Source organism: Amblyomma americanum, chromosome 7, assembly GCF_052857255.1.
Source record: "Amblyomma americanum isolate KBUSLIRL-KWMA chromosome 7, ASM5285725v1, whole genome shotgun sequence".
Taxonomy (NCBI): Eukaryota; Metazoa; Arthropoda; class Arachnida; order Ixodida; family Ixodidae; genus Amblyomma; species Amblyomma americanum.
Genome location: NC_135503.1, coordinates 45,928,958 through 45,947,797, shown reverse-complemented (window position 1 = coordinate 45,947,797; position 18,840 = coordinate 45,928,958). Strand labels below are relative to the sequence as shown.

Below are 18,840 nucleotides of genomic sequence, written 5' to 3'. Positions count from 1 at the left end.
CGCTCCTAAAACCTTTTCAGCTACGAAACTGCGGGTTTTTTTTTAATCAGATTGTAGTCGTCTGCTGCGCCTGCTGAAAAAACGCGGGACAAAAGGTAGAAGAAAGCGTGTGGACAAAAGTGACAAAAGGCAAAGAATGGTTTCGAGCGGTCAGGCTACGGAAGTGTGACAAACCACATGGTTTTGTTCAAGTTGACTCTGCAGCTTGGTTTTCTTCCTTGTCATGGCAACACCGCGGGAACGTGCATTAATTTCCAAGTCGCTGGTGCTGATGCTACAAGCACTGCAAGGTCGCCAAACGACGATTGAGCTGCGCAACGAACTCAGTGTTTGGGGCACCGTAGAAAGCGTTGATGCGTAAGGAATTTTTTTCATGCATTTATCATGCAACACATCGTCCGAGCGTCAAGTGCCGGACGCTTCTTTTGAGTGCTTTTGTATGAATATTACAACGTGCACTTTAGAAGCGGGAAAGAGAATGAAAAGATGCTGTAAAGAAAAAAACAGAAGTGCACATAAACGCCAGGGACCGCGCAGCGGCTGTCATATAACCTGCAGAGCAAACCTGTTGTCTAGCAAATTTCTTTAAAACGCATGCCCTTTACCATTAACCGATACCGGACGGACGCGTCCAGCGTAATTCGCTATGGTAAACTTTCATCATCCTTTACCATTGTCGTCCTGCCAGTCACAAGTGTTAGCAATTTGCCTATACATGTTTCGAAAATGACAGCGCGAGCTGTCGCCTCTTACTGAAGAAAACGAAGCTGCGTACACGGTAGTTCAAGCACTTTTTACTGCAGCTAATAAACACGACGCTTTCATAATCATTATCAAAAATGACAAAAAAAAAAGTTACAAGACGCAAAAGTAACCTTGACTGCCTAAGTGTGTTTTTCAGTTGGTCCCAGTGCTTGTCAAAACGTAATGTAGTTTTTGTTGTTTCTTGTTGGTAGATATGTCACCCCCTGCTGACCTGTTCAAAATTGCTGAACAGCCTTGTAGTAACATGAAGTCTCCGCGGTCTTGTGTGCTGAAGTTATGCACACAGCAAATAAATTAGTGTTATGTTAGGCAAAGCAGAACAGTTGTTATAAAAATCAGTGCAAGGAAATCTAAAGTTATGTTGAGTAGTCTCAGAAGTGCACAACAGTTTACAATAAGCAGCGAAGCATTCGAAGTGTTAACAGGGTTGCAGGTAGTGACCACATATCCGGACCACAAGAGTGGAATAACTTGGAGAATAGCAATTGGGTGGGGTGCAATTGGCGGGCACTTGGGCACTTTCAGGTGATGAATAGCAGTACACCAATATCCTTCAAGAATAAGGTATACAGCAGATGTATCTTTCCTATGGGGCAAAAACGTGGAGGCTAACGAAAATGGTTGCACCTAAACCGAGGACATTGCAGTGAGCTATGGTAAGAAAATGGCAGGTTTAATGTTAAGAGTGGAAGGCAGCAGAGTCGGTTAGGGAACAAACATCAGTTAATGATATCCTAGTCGAAATCAAGAAGAAATGGGCACGGGTAGGCCATGTAATGCCTACTTTTTCCTGCAATGGATGTAGTTAGGCTGATAACGGTGATGATGATGTTTGGAAACCAGGAAATGAGGGATGTACGGGTAGCAGTAGTCAGTTTGAATTTACTTTTGGTCCCTATGAGATGTTATTCAGTGCACATAAGTTATTAGTTGTTGGCCTCAAGCCTTGCGCGTTTTAATCAAAAAGCTGTTTTCCACAAGCATGCTGGTCAGGTTAAATGGGCTAAGTCAATAATTGCTATGTCAAGCATAGCAAAGTGATGACGGATTAAGAACTACGTGCCATACACCTTAGTTACTCACAAATCTTAATTACATTGAACACCAGCTGCTAGAGACTCTACAGGTTGGCAGTTACATCTTTTACAACCATGCTATTACTTCTATAACTACATGGATTATTCCAGAGTTTCTTTCTTGTAGCAGATTGAAGAAAGAACTTTGCCTCAGTTAAGCAATCAAATTGCAGATAGCGGGGTGAGCTATGAAAAAGTAAATGATAAGGGTAACTTCACAAGAGACAGGAAAAGAGCAGAGTGGGTTAGAGAGCAATCAGAAGTTAATGATATCATTGCTAAGATCAAAAAGAGGAAATGAGCATCAGCAGAGAATGTAATGCAGATAATAGATTACCAGTGGTCCCTTGGGGCAACAGAGTAGACTCCAAGAGAAGGAAAACTTAGCAGGGAAGCGGCTGGGAGTCAGATGAGTTTAGGAAGTTTACGGGGATAGGGCAGTCATAGCCGGTGCGGTATACGGTTGATTGGAAATGAACGAGAGAGGTCTCTGCTCCGCAATGGACTTGGGCTGATGATGAAAATAACGGGGCAACTGCACTCATGGGCCTGGGAATATTTCTCAAAAAAGGACCTTTTATTCTCCTGCAGCTACATGAATATGGACCTGAGAAATGTGACGGTGGTCAGTCCTGGTGGCAAAGAGGAGGCCTACACGAGCTTCTTTGTGCAAGGGCGCCAAGTGCGGTACGTGCACATCCCAGACGACATCGACATGGTGGCCGCACTGAAGTTGCAGGCCACTAGGGTGGAGCAAGAATCCGAAGAGAATGTATCAGCAGCTGTGTTGCGTACACGCCAACTGCGAGAGAAGATTCGGCAGAAGAAACAAGAGAGGCTTCTTCAGCAGGGTTCCAAGGCTGCTCAAGGACGTGAATGACATTCTCATCTAGCAAGGCCCTCTACCTCCCAGCGCTGCTCAAATCAACGTGCCAACAGTGTAGTTGATACGTGCCTGCATGAACAAGAGGTGGATAATGTGGTTATTTTTAACCTGCAATGCGATTGTTGCAGTGATCCGTAACTATGTTATGCTGGCCTTGACTGCAAGTGCTGGTCACAGGGCAGTGCACTCCTTGCTGTTACACTTTCAAGACCATGTTTATAGCGTGCGGGGGTCACCCCATTCTCTGTTCACGTGATTTGTGACTGGATTCTTTTGACATGCTTTGGAAGTAACTAGCCAAAGTAGGTAAAATTTTTTGCTGCTTATGTACAGTATGGTGCACTGCTAAAGGAAACGTGTGGTTGTGTGGCCTCCACACTTCGCAAAATGCTGCCGCTGAGAGCTGGCAAGCACGAGGCGCATACGTGGAAAGAGCAGCCAGCAGTGTTTACTGAGCACGCACCTGGTGCCACTGATTCTCGCTGGCCCTCATGGCAGTGCTTGGTGAAGCACTGTGGTCATACGATCACGTTTCCTTTAACAGTAGACCATACTGCACTTTCCTTGAGAGGTGGTCACGACTTCTAGTGGCACTGTTCCTTACGAGTTCGTAAGTGACCACGCGAAGTCATTGGCTTTTTTGTTAGCGGTTACCTGTGCATTTTTTATGGTGAAAACTGCACAAGCAGTTGTTTCTTCACTTTTGTTAAGGCATGAAATATATAAATTCTTGATTCTAAACTGCCATAATTTAGCTTTCTGTTTCTGTCATCATTGAGTTGGCACATGCATATATGCCAAAGCCTTGGTAGCAGTGTATTTGGCAATAAGCATATTGCAAACTTGCAGCACCTTTTACGCCTGTGGCTTCTGTGCGTCAGAACATTTAGAAATCGCTTTAGGAATTTGACAGGTAAATTCTTCTGGCATCTACTGATGAATGTTCTTCAACGAAAAGGATGCCTCTAGATGAAAACATTAGATGAAAGCAGCCATAAAGCTATAAATCTTTGGACCAGGATGAATTTTTCATAAACAGTGAAGTTTCTGGGGAAGAAACTTTCCTCAGCATAAGTGGATGCTAATGAGCGATTACTCCTTTATTACAGGAAAAGTTTGAAGTCTCGCCTCACGATTCAACTTTTTGAGTGTTACAAGAATTAGTTCTGGTGACAAGAAAAACTACCATCTTTACCGTAAATACATCAAAGTGCCTGTTTGTTGATGCACAGTACTATTCCATGCAGATTATTTGCAACAGTGGCTCAGTGGCTATGGTGTTTGGCTACTGCAGCACATGATCGCATCCCGGTCGTGGCAGCTGTATTACGACGGAGGCAAAGTACTCTGTTTTTTTTTAACTTCTTCGAGGTGAAGAAATAACAGTATGCACACCTTTTGAGTTTGCAGCTTTCCTGTGCAGGAGTCCCTGCACTTCAGCGTATCAGGATAGCGTTCTCATTGACCAGCATTGAAATGTGGGACTATTTAGTAACAACAGACCACCAATTTTCACTTTAAGGTGAGAAACTTCTCAGTCACTTGACACGTGCAGTGCACGCATCACTCAGTGCGTCAGTGTGCTTGCATGGCACACAGGTATCTCCTCTGCAGTTTTTTTATATAAGCATTGCAAAGTGGGTTGACTAGACTGTTCACGTCACCTTCACAAGAAAACGTGCTAATCATCCGTATAGGTATAGAATTAATGATTTTACTCTCAACATAAGCAAGTCATTTAAATATCTAGGCGTCTTTTTTACATCGGACTTACGATGGAATAAGCACATTAATTATATTGCGAATAAGGCAGCGTCACGTTTGGGTTTTCTACGGTGGAATTTTAGCCATTTACCAAGTAACTTAAAAACGCAGCTGTATTTCAGTTATTTACGCTCCATACTTGAATATGGATGTGTTTGCTGGGACCCACACACATCTGAGTGTGTAGGAAAATTAGAGAAAATTCAGAATAGGGCAGTTAGATTTGTTCTTGGTAATTATAATTGGCAAGTTAGTATGACGGAAAGCAAACAAAAACTTAACTGGCAAGAGTTGAAGGACCGTAGAAGGTACATCAGATTGAAATTTTTCCATGAGATTTATTATTCAAAAACTGGCATAAACCGCGAACAATACATCCAGGCACATCATTATATATCAAAGCGACTGGACCACTGCTTGAGGGTCAGAGAATTTTCTTGCAGGGGTGACGTCTTGCGTTATTCTTTTTTTGTTAGAACTGTTCGGGACTGAAACAGTTTGCCATCGAGCATTGTATGTATTACATCTAACGAAGCATTTTTCCATGCACTGCAATAATCGCTTTATACCTATAGATGAAGTCTGTACCCCCCTGCTGTAATGCCCTGCGGGGCGATGCAGGTAACTAATAAATAAATAACTATTCCTATTTAAAACATCTTGCCCCTTTTTTATGACTGCGTTTCTGGAAATGTTCACGTAAATGTTGCAGTCAATAAGGCAATAAAATGACACCAATGCTACCTGATACAAATCATCAAAGCATGCCAGAATCAGCTAGAGCAAGGTATAAGAAATTGGAATGCAAGCATTTTTGCTGTTCTTACTATATGAAATAGTCCAATCTGCCACTTTTCTGTCACCCCCACAAAAGATCTACCACACTATCACGGTTGGTTGGCTATCAGAGACGCTGTAGTGGAGGACATCACATAATTTGGACAACATGGTGTTCTTTAACATGCACTGGCATCACACAGTACACGGGCCTCTAGCATTTCGCCTCCATCGAAATGCAATTGGCGCGGACGGGATTGAACTCTCGTCTTTCGGGTCAGCAGCCACCATGGCAGCTGCCAAACAATAATGCCGTGAATAACAAACTGCAACAAAAGCATTAAGTCATGGCCATGAACACAGTTCAAAACCAGATAGGGGTGTCTCAGACTTATTCTGTTCATCAGTTCATCCAAGTGTTAGCGGCTTCAGAAAAGCTTTCTCTCTACATGGGCTCAAACTTGAACTGGAAAGATAGTTTTTCTATCTCACTGCCTGCAAGCCAGTAAGCAAGTTAGACGTAGCTAGAACACAAGGTTAAACTGCGTGCAGAGTACCTCTTTTGCGGCTGTCCACTACACAAGCAACTTGGGCCCATATTCTACCTCGCGTCCCCTTTTGAAAATGTCTTTTCGGCGACACCTGAGTGTCCAAAATTAAAGGACACAATTTAGAATACAGGCCCTGGCCTCTCAACAGCTGAAGATAGATCCCTTCAAACAAATTGTCTAATAATCACCTAAGTTTACAGAACACTCACTTGTCCAAGCTTTTCCCAGCATCCTTATCCTCAAGTCTGATCATTTCTTTTTCTCGTTTAGAATCGGAGTGCTTGGCTCCCCGTTCCCTAGACAGAGACAGAAACTCGCTTTTGGTCCCAGAAAGGCCAGGGCCACAATTTTGCCATTGTCATGCTTTTTTGTCTGTGTTGAAGTCATAGACATGCATGTCGGCATGTTGAGATGCATCAGACCATTAAAAGACTTCACAAAAATAGTGCATTGATTGTAGCACAGAAACAATCGCACGTTTTAACTGGAAATGAATTGCTTAATTTTAATCTCTCCCTTTTTTGCAGAATAACTACAAGGCTAACCACACCAGTAGCTCAAAACAACCTCTATCTCAATCGACTTTTACATTAATAAGCTTTCAATAATAAATATTTATGTGTTTAGATCCTTACCACTCTAGCTTAGCAAAGCCATAGCACTCAGCAACAATTTTAACTGAGCAAGATTATCGAGTGCTATAATCTTGACATTGCCTGCAAGGAAGGCAAAGAAACTTGGCTACACGCTAGCAGCCCGGTAACTGAGCAAGGACTACACCAAAGGGTGGCGCTTACAGTGCTCGAGAGAAGAATTCCACAGTGTCGGCATTCAAGATGAGTCAGGTCGAGGTGCAGCAGAAAATAGCTTTAAAGTGTCAGTTCACTTAAGTACCTTATATATATATATACTTATGAAGAAAGCCAACAGTCACTGAAACCGAGGTGCATAGGGGAATTTTTTATTATTATTTTTTTATTTGTGGTGCTGAAGAAGGGAGAATAGTAATAGTTGAAGTATTATTCTCCCATATTGAGCACCACAAATTAAAAAATATAAAAAATTCTCCTATGCTCCTTGGTTTCGGTGACTGTTGACTTCCTTTCATGACTTTGTCAAATGACCCCCTCATTTACCTTCCCTTGTTTGCTATATAAACGTCGAATAAATGCTTGAAATTTTTTCTCTCTAATGATTTACTTTTCAGTGATCTCTGGGCAGCTGATCAATAATAATCAGCTGCCCAGAAACCATTTCTGATATCCGAACCCGCGGCCTGCAGTGTGTGGGTGCATATATCAGAAATGGTGGATATATATATATATATATATATATATATATATATGCATCCACACACTGCAGGCCGTGGGTTCGGATGTCAGAAATGGTGGATATCAGAATATGTATATATATATATGCACCCACACAGAGCGCGGGTTGAGATCCAGGAGGCATGTGGTTGTTTTCTTCTTTCTAATCAATTAGCTTTCATCGATAAATAAAATAATTGCATTATTAATATGCCTTTGTTTAAGGCACAAGTTATAACAAAAAGAAACATTCATGCTACTTAGTTTCAGTGACCGTTAACTTCACACACGCACGCGCACACACATACACACACTGGAGCATGCATATACTATATTTTTCTTTCACTTTCTGTAAGCCATGTAAACGAGGAGAAACGTTTTAGTATGGCACCTTCGTGCTACGACCTCACGGCTCCCTGTGCGTTCAACTGCCACCAAAAGCAGCGGTTATGAAAGAAATAGGCTGGTACGTGACAGAGATATTTACGACAGGTGTATTAGATCACTTTTCCTGGTCTGTGACTTTCTTAAACGGACAGCTGACAGGTCCCCGTCAGCCAAAGTATTTTTAACTTAGGCGATGCCGCGCCTCATCTGAGCTCTGTTTCAGTAGATCAGTGCTGGGTTAGGACTCAGAGGTGGGCAGATGCCCCCATTTTTACTTCTCCTCCCTCACCCTCACTTTTGAATTCGTGGTCCTCCCTCACCCTCACTTCGAAAAATTTGTTGGCCCTCCCTCGCCCTCATCCTCACATCGTCGGCCCTCCCTCGCCCTCACTAACAGTCATTTTAAAATTCCAGTTATATTTTCTAGTCTGCAACTTCTGGAGATATTACCGAGTAATAAACACACAATACAAGCCCTCAAGGCTCTATTGGATGAGAGGCTAGATGCTTATACCGTTGTGTGTAAGCGGGTAAGCATGTGTGAGCTGTTTGAGCTAATACGTGAGACAAAACCGAGACAGTTACGAGTTGGAGGAGAAGGTAGAGTAGATTTGTAATGAGGGAGTAATTACTCATTGGCATCCAGCCAAGCGCAGCCATACAGCTGGCTACAAAGGAACGCTATACAGCTTTCTCAGAAACTTCGCAGTGAAAGAAAAATTTGTCCTGGTCCGGGGTACGAATCTGGGACCACCGGCTCACCGGAGCAGTCGCTCTGCCAACCCCGGACTAGGATGACTTTTTCTTTCACTGTGAAGCTTCTGAGGAAGCTGTATAGCTTTCCTTTGTAGCCGTATAGCTGCGCTTGGTGGATGCCAATAAGTAACTGCTCCCTTCTTATAGATTAGGTTTAAAGCTTGGTACCCTCTTTCCCTTCTTCAGAACTTTTCCTCTCTTGTTTCCGTATTTCCCTAATTCGTTTAGAAAACTCCTCAGCTAATGATATTAAACTTTTTTAGTGTTTGGATTTTTAGCTCATTTTGGTGTTTTTGAGTTAATAGCATGATCGTAATATTGAATTTTTTTCACAGAAGTCGAGGAGAATCAAAACGACTGGTCACTTAGTTATTTCTTTCCTTTTTACCCACCCTGTGGCATCTTTTGACACCACTCACTCTTAAACCTTGCTCCAGAGGAAAAAAACATCAATTACTTCCTTTTCCAGTTCCTCGCTAGTCTCCTCGCTAAGCTGTTTTAACTTACGGTACGAAACAGCGCAACTAACACGAAGGACCAGAAAAAGAAGAAACACGGACATGCGCTGTTTTTATTACACATAAAAGAACCCTGTGTACGAGAAGCTGTTTTATTCCGTAAATGATCAGGTTATTTCTCCTGCCTCTGTTTTCTAAATCTTCTATCTGGTTTCAAATTGTACTAAGCTGCTCCTGAAGTTCCGGTATTGCCGATTCCATGTCTTTTACCTTTGTGGCTAAAACATTTATGTCCGACAACTGTTTTTCAGTGCCATCAATTCGCTGAGTTAAACCGGAAAGTTTATTCTCAGTTATGTTTTTAGATGCCTGCAGGCCCCCCCCCTTGTTGAATTAAATTTTCTCTGGCCTTCTAGCAATTCTGATAGCATTAATTTTTCAATCGGGCCAGGATTTGTTTCAACACCACCAAAAGATAACTGATCTTTTGATAATCACGCAAGAAAGGAAACGCTGAACACACAGTAGGCAGGGCAGCGCCACTAGAAAGCGATTGCCACTCCTGTAGCAATGGGCAGATTTGGAATCACTAAGTTGGACAGCAAAGGGAAAAGGATTGCATTCTGCCTCGTTTGCTGCTGCCATGCCCACTGTGCTAAAATTGACTGCTAAAATCAGTCAGCGCGTTGTTGTGTCTGTGTACAAAACCTCATGCACGCCAAGAGTATCTAGAAAACAATTCAGTAGCGTTTACCACGATAATTACATTAAGTGTTAAGCACGGAATAGACTCATAGAAGGAAATTTTTTAGGTCGCTTAATAACATTGCGATTGCACTGGGTCTTCTGAATTTCACTGCTTCTAATCTCCCATCATTTTGTGCGGTTTGCTACATGCTCGTCTGATGACGCTTCCACGCACACGGATGGAAGATGATGAAGACCATGCTTTAAAACTACAGCGTGAGAGACTGACACTTTCAACAATAACTCTTGTGAACTCAGCTACGTGACGAAGACGACGACATTGCAAACACAGCACGAGAGCTTGGCAGTTTGTACAGGCAGGATGTTAGGATTTCTCCCAACAGATTGTTCAAATTGAGGAAGTGTATGAACCGACCGACTTAAAACCGGAGTGGCATTCCTTCTTGGTGATGCGCTCAGCCTATACCTCGCGTCTACTGCTCTGTTGCTGTTTTTTGCGATGTGTTTCTTGGTTTATTCTAAAAGCGTTGTAAATAACTTAGTTAATGTAAATAGAATACATTTCCAATCTTATAAACGTCGTGCTTAAAAAATGCTGTGGTGACGGCGTAGTGGTCTGAGGTAGCGGCCAGTGGAACTGATTTTCTAGCGCCGCCGCGAGTTCGGGACCCGCTCCCCCAGGTTTATTTTTTTTATTTCTTTAGTGTCTTCTCCCGGTGCGCTGCCGGCTTTCCGCTGCAGTGAGGCTCTTATGCGGTCGCTTAACATAAAACATTATTGAAGCCAATTGAAAATTAAACGGCTTGCTAAAATGCAGCATTTGGGCTGAATAATAGTAATCACTAACTGCCCGAGTATGGAGTGACGTATTCCTGTGGTTGCCATTTTAGTGCTCTAGCGCTTCCAATCCGCAGTAAAGTGGTTGTCTGTCTGTCCAAAGCCTGCTTCTAGCACGTGGGCCACCTTGGCCACGTGACGTTGTGACATCATCGCAAGCTGCCCATCGGATTGTGAGCAAACTGCCCACCGTGGCAGTTCAATTTAATGATTAGTCGCGAGAGATTCCTCAGGAACAACATAGATCTCGCAAGCCCCACCGATGGCTGCACCTGCCATCGCAGGGCAGTGGCGCATAGCTTAACCGCTATACACCTCTGCGCCTGGAGCGGAATCAGGACTCTCAGGGATCTGTGAATGTAGAGGCTGACCAGCTCTACTGCGGTACAAGTCCAAAATGATGCAATAACACGCAAACTTACATCATATGACATATCAAGCAAGCTAAGCATGTTCAGGCCAAGCAACAGCATAGAAAGTCAAGATAAGCAATGCGAAACAAACGCTGACAGTCAATTCCTTGTAGAAATCTGGTTCATAAAATCAGGCACGCGATTACGCGGTCAAAGGTCTTACCAGGGACAGAAATAAACCAAGAGATGTTCATGTTATTTGGAGGGCAGTACGACTTTTTCTTTTTTAGCACATTATACGATGCACGGCAGAGCGACCGATGATTCAGACCAAAATGGGTAAGGTGCTGCTTTATTTTCATGGTAAGACTACAGTAGTCGCCTTTGCCCACCACAATGCGGCACCGCTTTCCTATACAGCAGTTCCGGAGAAAATCGAATATAAAAAAGAGATATGACTGTACTGAACTATTCACATCGTGAATAAAAAAATTCCACACCAATGCCGCCAACAGGTTTTGATTTGAGAGTGGAATTTTGCAAAAGCATTTTTTGAGCTGCTGCCAATTCTGTGAAACCTCAATGAGCTGAAATCGGACTTCGTTCCGGCAAAGGAGGCCTAGAACTTGGGAATTCAACAGCCTTACTAGGTATAATTTCTGCGTGTTTCATCTAACAGACTCGGGGCTGATAATGAAAATGTTGACTGTGGTACCATATGGTTCCCGTTGGACTGGCGGCCACCTGCACGGCCCGACCAGTGCCCCCTTCTTAGCGCACTATACAGGGTGTTTCACCGAACATTTTACGCAATTTAAAAAAAAAGTTTTTGAGTTGGAAGAGCGCTTTTTTGGGCGGTGTAGTACATCACTGCGAGGAGAAGATGTGCTACCCGCGTTTCGTGTTCGCCTAGTGTACCTCCAGAGTGCAGAAACTACGTCTTTCCCGGGAATTTTCACCTAAGAAGTAGCGCTTAAAAATAGGAATTCATAAAGGGTGGCACTGACAAAAGCACCTTAGCCCCAAGTACGGTTCCAGCCACCACCCTCGCCCTCAAACTGTGAATTCCGCCCTCCCTCACCCTCACCTCACCATGTCTTCTCGGCCTCACGTCACCATGTCTTTCCTCCCTCACCCTCGTCCTCACGTATTTTCACCGGCCCATCCTCCCTCATCCTCACCTCACCGAGTGAAATCCTCATGAGGTGGGGCGAGGACGCTCTCATGAGGGTTCGCCCTCGTGAGGATGCCCATCTCTGCTAAGTTAGGACAGGGGCCCTGCGGCAGAGCTAGGGCAGTGCTGTGGCATGTTGCAAGTTGCGCGTCCGCGCCGTAAGTGTCGCCACGGTCGGAACGATTGCAGCGATCCTGGTATCTGGCGGCTCATGTGTTCTAGGTTTCCATAATGGAATTTATTAATTTTGATTTTTAGAACGATTGTCACTGATATTGCAATGCCCAAGATGCCTAAAATCACTTTTGTACATCGATTGTCACTACTGATGTTTCCTTTAATAAACTGTTCTTTGGAGAAAACTATTTACGTTTTTGGTACTCGAGCGAGCGCCCTAAGCAGCTGCTAATCAGCCGCGCTGGCCGCGCCGCCAACTCCCAGGCACCGCCACCGTCGCATTTCAAAATCGTCCCCATTGGCTCTACGGGAATGTCACACCCTTGGCTAGGGCAAAACCTGCAACTAGAGCGGCAGATGCCGCCGCAGCCAGCGTTCGAAGACCCGTAAGGTAGCCACTGGAGATATGAAATGAGACCACCACCCGAAGGAGCGTCTGCTGCTACATAATGCATTTGTAGTATAGCGCCAGTATAATCTAGGCACTATATTTGTAGTCTCAGCTGTGCTGTGTCCAAGATCGCTGATCATACTTTTTTTTTTTTAGCTGAGATCTGGCTATTCCCGCAGCGATTGATTGAAATGTGTCCTTCACTAAAAAGATCGTGCCTAGAGAAGATACAAAAACTTTTTTTTGTATTTAAAAACGATGGCTATATCTCTGCGGCGCTGCTGGCTAAGCAAAGATTCAACAGTGGGTTTATTTACAGTAGTAAGTGGTTTTATTAAAATAATAATAAAAAGGAAGGAAAATGTTTTTGCTAGCCCCGGCATCTCCCATATCGACCTGAGCTGGGGCAGCGGAAGTAAAGGATAGCAGGCAGAATGGAGAAATGAAATGAAAGAGGTGATGGGACAGGAAGAGAGGATAGGGGAAGGGGTAATATACACAAACTATTTACAAAATAAGAAATGTGTACAGGTTGTGCGCGTGGTTAGTTCATGATGGAGCAATAAAAACACGCGCGCGCACACATCACTATGTTGACTAAAGCTTGAGTGGGGCGTCCAGTTGTTAATCGTCCAACGCTCTTGGTTTACGTAGTGTTCCTCTATATGCTCCCTCAGGAGCATATACATCCTCTCTATATGCTCTATATGTTCCTCTATATGCTCCCCTGTATATGCTCCCGCAGGGAGCATATACAGGAACACTTGGTTTACGAGAAAAACAATGCGGTGCGGATGCAGCGGCCAGCAGACAAACTATAAAGAGGGCAAACACCTCAGTGGGAAAGCGCAGTCTGCAGAAAGTTGTGCGCCGAAATTTGTCCTTAATACTACTGGGGCGAACCTGGCGGTGGTAAGCACAAGTAAAGCCCCCAAGCGGCATGCCATCACGTTGGGCCGGCTGGGGCAGTCGGCGCGCGCCGTGATAACAGTGCCTTGCGGCGCGACGTTGAAGTGTGCGGCGGTCGGCTCGCGCAGGGTGCAACAAGGGGAGCGCCGGAGAGGATACAGCTCCTAATCGGATTTGTACGGCGCTAGGGCTGCTGCGAGGATCCGAACCGGTGAGCTGACATTTTGGTCGGGCCACTGCGAGAATTACTGCCCGAGTTGCTATTGTTCTCATTTCTTTCTAGCGGAAAATGAATATTATATTGCGCGGCATAATATCGCGCTCTGTGTCACGTGCCCAGGCGAAGTTGCGGCATACGGCCGCAGTTGGCCGCGCGCAACCAGTCTGCGATTGGAGTTTGCTTATTTCTCAATTTTGAGCAGAATTGGTAGAGGACAGTGGTGCTCAAGTAGCCGACAAAAGCGCTTGACGGTGTTTTTGCTAAAAGGAGTTCTCTTACGAGGTTTATCGTTATTAACACTTAGTACTCTGTGTTCATAGACAGTTAATTGTCGGTCATGGAGGTAATTAAAGTACATAAAGCGGTTACTGAATGCACGTTATTTTTTCGTGCGTTTTCGGTTGGGCGCAGCCAGCTGCGTGCGTTACACCGAAACCTCGTCCATCGTCCCCATCATCGACGAGGCGACACGGATGCGGGAACACGCCCCTATCTGTTGGAACGAGCGTCCCGTAACATCCAGTTCCCCGTGATCGCACAGTACCTACGCAACCTGGTATACCGATTATATGCTGACATGACTCCTGAATATTGTTTTGACGCGTTATTTTACGGCGATATCTGAAACGCTTCTTGCAGCTAGAAGTCGTTTTTCGTTATTACATTGTTGCTAAAATTTTATTTTTCTCGCGCAGTTGTACGGTTAAGCCCCGCTTGTGTCAGTTCCCTTCGAATGCGCGTTGCATTCTCGGAACATTTTTTTTAATATTGGCATAATGCTGCCAAACTTTCGGTATCATCAAAAATGCACATTACGCGCAATCTCTTTCAATTCCCTTCTTCAATTACACACAAGTGTGTTAATGTTCGCTGCCCTTGGAAAACACCGGTACATATTAAACTCGCTTTTTCCCTGTTAGCCGTAAAGCTTTTCGCAAATGGTGGTCCGTTAGAAGAAAGAGGCTTTCGAAAGACGGCGGAGTTTTGCCACGAACTCAGTAATTGCGGCCGAATGAGCTCATGGGCTGTAGCGTCGCTACAATTGTGGGAAATACAGAAAGGATGCGTGTTGAGAAAAGAACTCGGCATATGAGGCTCTACAGAGTTACCCGTGGACGAAACAAGGAAGTGTTTTTACTGTCAAAAGAAAACGCAAGCGCGATTCGTTCCCGAAAAGGAGGACGATCTTTTCATTGGCACTAATGGTGCGTGTTTCCTTCGCGTATACACTCGAATAGATGCATAATTCGGCACAAAGCTTTCAAACGTGGAGGTCGCGTTTAAACTTCGAATAATTTTTCCGCCCGTATACGTACGCCTTCGTCGTTTGCGCGTATATGGAAGCTCTGCGGTTGTCGACGCACGCGCCCCCTGGAAAGGCAAAACAGCAGACGGAATTGCGGCAGCGCAATAAAGAGCGGCTCCTATTAGTGAGTCTACTACTTATCTTATGGACAACATGATGACACGCTCGCGTGCAGCTGGCAGCATGCTTTCACCCTTTTCCGAAGGCCGCGAGGCCTGTGCGTTTAATTTCTTCCGCGTAATTTTGGTGTCGGCGCCTTTATGCATGAGCAGCGCGCAAGTTTCCGTGATGAATGCGCGCCGCAGTTCGTGCGCGACGGACGGTGCGCCTGCAGCGCTTGCTTGGGACTGATATGCGTGTCATTCCGTGAACTCGCCGGGGCACATAACCGTCGTGTATTGCACGCCAGGGAGGAAAAAAAACGCTCGGTCTCCACGGCTCATTGCTTTTCAGTGGCTCGGTTTCTTTTCGAGCACCTGTGAAAGATTTGTGTGCTATATTGTACATACGTTCTATATGACGTTGAGTCTGGATATATTGCGATGCTTGCTGTATTCGCGTCCAACTTCCGTTTGGCTAAGCTGGTCGCTGAGGGCAGAGCTTTTACTCATCGGAACTATAGGAAACGGCGTTTTTTATTGTTGCCAATTTTTCTTGCTTTCAAGGACGACGTGAAATTTGTTTTGCGTTTACAAAACACTCTTTTAAGGTTTTTTTTTTTTTAGTGCCGATGTATGCTACTGTGACCAAGATCTCAGCTTTGTCGTGGCTTGAGTACAGAACTTGACGTTGCCCCGTAAAACCTTTCTCTGGGGCGTACTGGCCAAAGAAAGGCAGTCTGCCGAGGATTCGAAAATTATGATGTTAATTTTTTTTGGTCCTGGCTGTACAACGAACAGAGAACGTGATTAAACATCGCGATGCGAACATAGATTAGCTAACCTGCGGAGCTTCTCAAAACGTTGACACCGCGCAGGAAGGATTGTGGTTGACACGGACCGAATTGGGGACCCACAACCGTTTCTTCCTCTCGCTCAGTATTTTTATTCTTTCGTTTTCATCAAAAGCTGCGGAATTTCATTTTCGCCTTAGGTTGGTGCATGAAAATAGGCGAACGATATCGTATGACGTTGTAACTATCATATACGGCTACGGCAGCGCGTTTTGCGATAACCTCGCATAGCTAATACCACTGCCACTAGCTGTGTCCTGTTCGCGGGCTTTGTTTGGTTCCAGCGTATCGCCGGTATCGCGGCATGTCCGGCTAGCAGACGACGAGCCCGCGCGCGCGTCTCGCGTCGTCTGCTACAGAGATGGCGCGGCAGGCGCTTTGGCGGCCGCGCCAGGATGCAAGCCCGTGTTCACAGGGGAGGTTGCGCAGTGCGGCTCGCGTCTGGGCCTGAAACAGTGCGCTCGACCTCCCCTAACAGAATCGTTTCATCGTGGATGCCCTGGTCACGTGGCCCTCCCTCTGTACCGACTACTTCCTGCTGGCGCATTGCCTGCAGCCTTTGTGCATACGTGCCGCAACGGCATGCTATATATGCCGCATGCCGCCATTGTTGCACGAGCGACTAACAGATTAATATACGGGTACACTTCCTACGCTATGCCATCGACGCATGGGGATTGCGTGGACAGCTGGATACCGTACGTGTACGCTGTCTGGCCTGTCTGGTGTTAGCTATTGCTTCCTGCTTGACGCGCTCATGACATATTCCGCTTGATGTTAGGAAGCGCATTTCTCCTCCCCCTATTTATTTTTTAACATGGAGTCTGAATTGTAGTATCTATGCAGCCTGGGCATGTGAAACCCACCGAAGAGCTTGTAAGGCGTATACCGATGACGTCACTGCAGCAGGTTCGTGAACTCGGAGTGCGTGCCGGTGATACCATTGTATATGACGGAGGAGTAATACGTGCATCAGACTGCGCACTGACCGGAATTATCGACGTCTGTGGAATGAAATTACGGAAGAAAGATATAGAGGAAGACAATGCGGTGCGCATAGGGGTCATGCTCTTATTGCGCTATGCTGGGCTGTGACTAACGTTGTATGCATGTGAAGGGCGGGTACCCCAGCGGCCATGAAAGCATGGGTTTGTGCTGCATCTACAATGAAAGTCCGCAACATCTAAAGGCGTGTCATATGAGCTGCATTTAAGCACCGATATGTTTTGCGTAAGCGAGGCTGAAGATCTTTTATACGAAAGCGGTAAATGAGGGACCTTTTTTATTAGCTTTTGTATTGTTACGTGCATTTTGCCACCATTATAGCGCGGTTACTGTGAATGCCGTGGATAGGGTCACATCGTAATTACCAATGGTGACGGGGGAAGCTAGAAATTTCCCTGGATGTTCGTGTGAGTGGTATAACGAAGAGCTGCTAGATTACAGAACAGTGTCACGAAACGGTCGTCCTTAGTTATTATATCTAATCCCCGCTGCGGTGGAACAAGTGACAGACAGTATTGCGCATGGCTTAGCCCCGCCAAAAGTTGACAGCAAGCTCGCCATCAACCTGGATCAATATACACCGGCCTTTTTCTTACCACGGCAATGTGCTGTGCGGCACATCACAAAGTCCACTTTAATTCAGTATTGTTCACTGTTGCGACCGGAAGTTTGCATTCTACTTTTTTAAAGAAACTCGTCTTAACGCAGGGTGTCTATTCAGCATAGATTCAGTTAAGAGTAATAATTAGATTGGTAATCAGAATGTATTATGTACGCAATATGTTCGCATTCACGAATATACTTGAACGAGCCTAGTCAGATAACCCAAACCCAAAAAAAGGGTGATCTCCAGGTGTTAAGCATCTTTACACCTAGGTCACGGGATCTGGGAAATTTTCACGACGCTGAATTTTCTGCACAACTGGATCCTAAACGCTACCGCGTTAAAAAGAAAAAGTAACCTGTATCGAATACAATGAAACACCCTGTTTACTCCCCTTGACATGCAGCGCTCTGCATTTTCCAGGGCTCTTGTACACGCGCATTTTTCTTTCTTCTTCGGGAGCACTAGATTGAACTCGCTAGACAGAAGTCAGGGTGCGGTCAGCACTGCGCGCATGCAGCAGCAGCAGCAGCAGCAGTTTGCGATTTCCACCGCGCATGCACTTTCCGTGACCGCAAGACCGCCTTGCTGGTCGACAGCGCCGCCGTTGTCTTCCGCGCGCGCCGAAGGAAGGGGCTCCTTTACGATTCGCCTACTACAGCCGTGCGCGCTTATACGTCTACTCGGGGGCCATAAAGACAACCTTTATGGTCGCCTGCCCGTGCATTGGAGGCGGTTGCTGCAATTTCTGCAGTTTTAGGGCTGACGGTGTCGTGTCTGGAGGCAGTTTGCGCGATCATTCTCTGCTGCGCGAACGTCTGCTGGGTGAACGGGCAGTGCGAAGCCTCCGAGGCATGGCGACCGTAAGCGTCCCCCGCGTTGTACTCGATGCGTGGACACATACGGTGCGAAGATGGGGATAATAAGGCATAGTGGGGACAACCCTTACAAAAATTTATTTAGACAGTCTATAGACTGTCCACAGACTTCTGTCTATAAAGTCTATAGACTCTCTATAGACAAACCCTAAAGAATAGTCTATAGGCAATACAAATCCTATAGATAGTCTATAGACAATCTATAGATTTATGGCCATACACATTTAAAGAAAAACTGGTAATGGCGCAAGAAACGGGGACACAGAAGGCACACAAAAGACAGGACTGACGCCATGAACCAACTCTTTCAACATGAACCAACTCGCCCAAACTAGAGTTTTACTTGATACACATTTAGTAGACATTTGTCGATAGACAGTCTATAGACTATGAATAGACAAAAAGATATGTCTATAGGAAGGCAATAAAGTCAATCAGAAGTCTACAGACTGTCTATAGACCCTTTTTATAAGGGAAGCGGCTGTCTGCGCCTTTATAACTGATCGATATTTGTCGGTACCACTGTACGACGTGAGGCTCAAGCAGCTGACACAGCCTGAGATAGCTCACAGCGCAAGTTCTGTTTGCGGTCGAAG

General features: G+C 45.2%; 2 protein-coding genes across 3 annotated transcripts in view; both read left to right on the top strand.

Moving 5' to 3' along the window:
• The first annotated feature begins 44 nt into the window (after positions 1 to 44).
• LOC144099023 (U7 snRNA-associated Sm-like protein LSm10) lies at positions 45 to 4,340 on the top strand. Its single transcript, XM_077632020.1, has 2 exons — positions 45 to 357; positions 2,433 to 4,340. Exons 1-2 carry the CDS (start codon positions 224 to 226, stop codon positions 2,719 to 2,721), a joined length of 423 nt encoding a protein of 140 aa, XP_077488146.1. The 5' UTR covers positions 45 to 223; the 3' UTR covers positions 2,722 to 4,340.
• A 9,010-nt stretch (positions 4,341 to 13,350) lies between these two features.
• Positions 13,351 to 18,840, top strand: part of Moe (moesin) — a 125,342-nt gene continuing 119,852 nt past the window's right edge. For both annotated transcript variants that reach the window (XM_077632041.1, XM_077632037.1), the window contains exon 1: positions 13,351 to 13,490. The gene's annotated coding sequence lies outside the window, so the exon portion shown is untranslated. The remainder of the gene's footprint in view (positions 13,491 to 18,840) is intronic.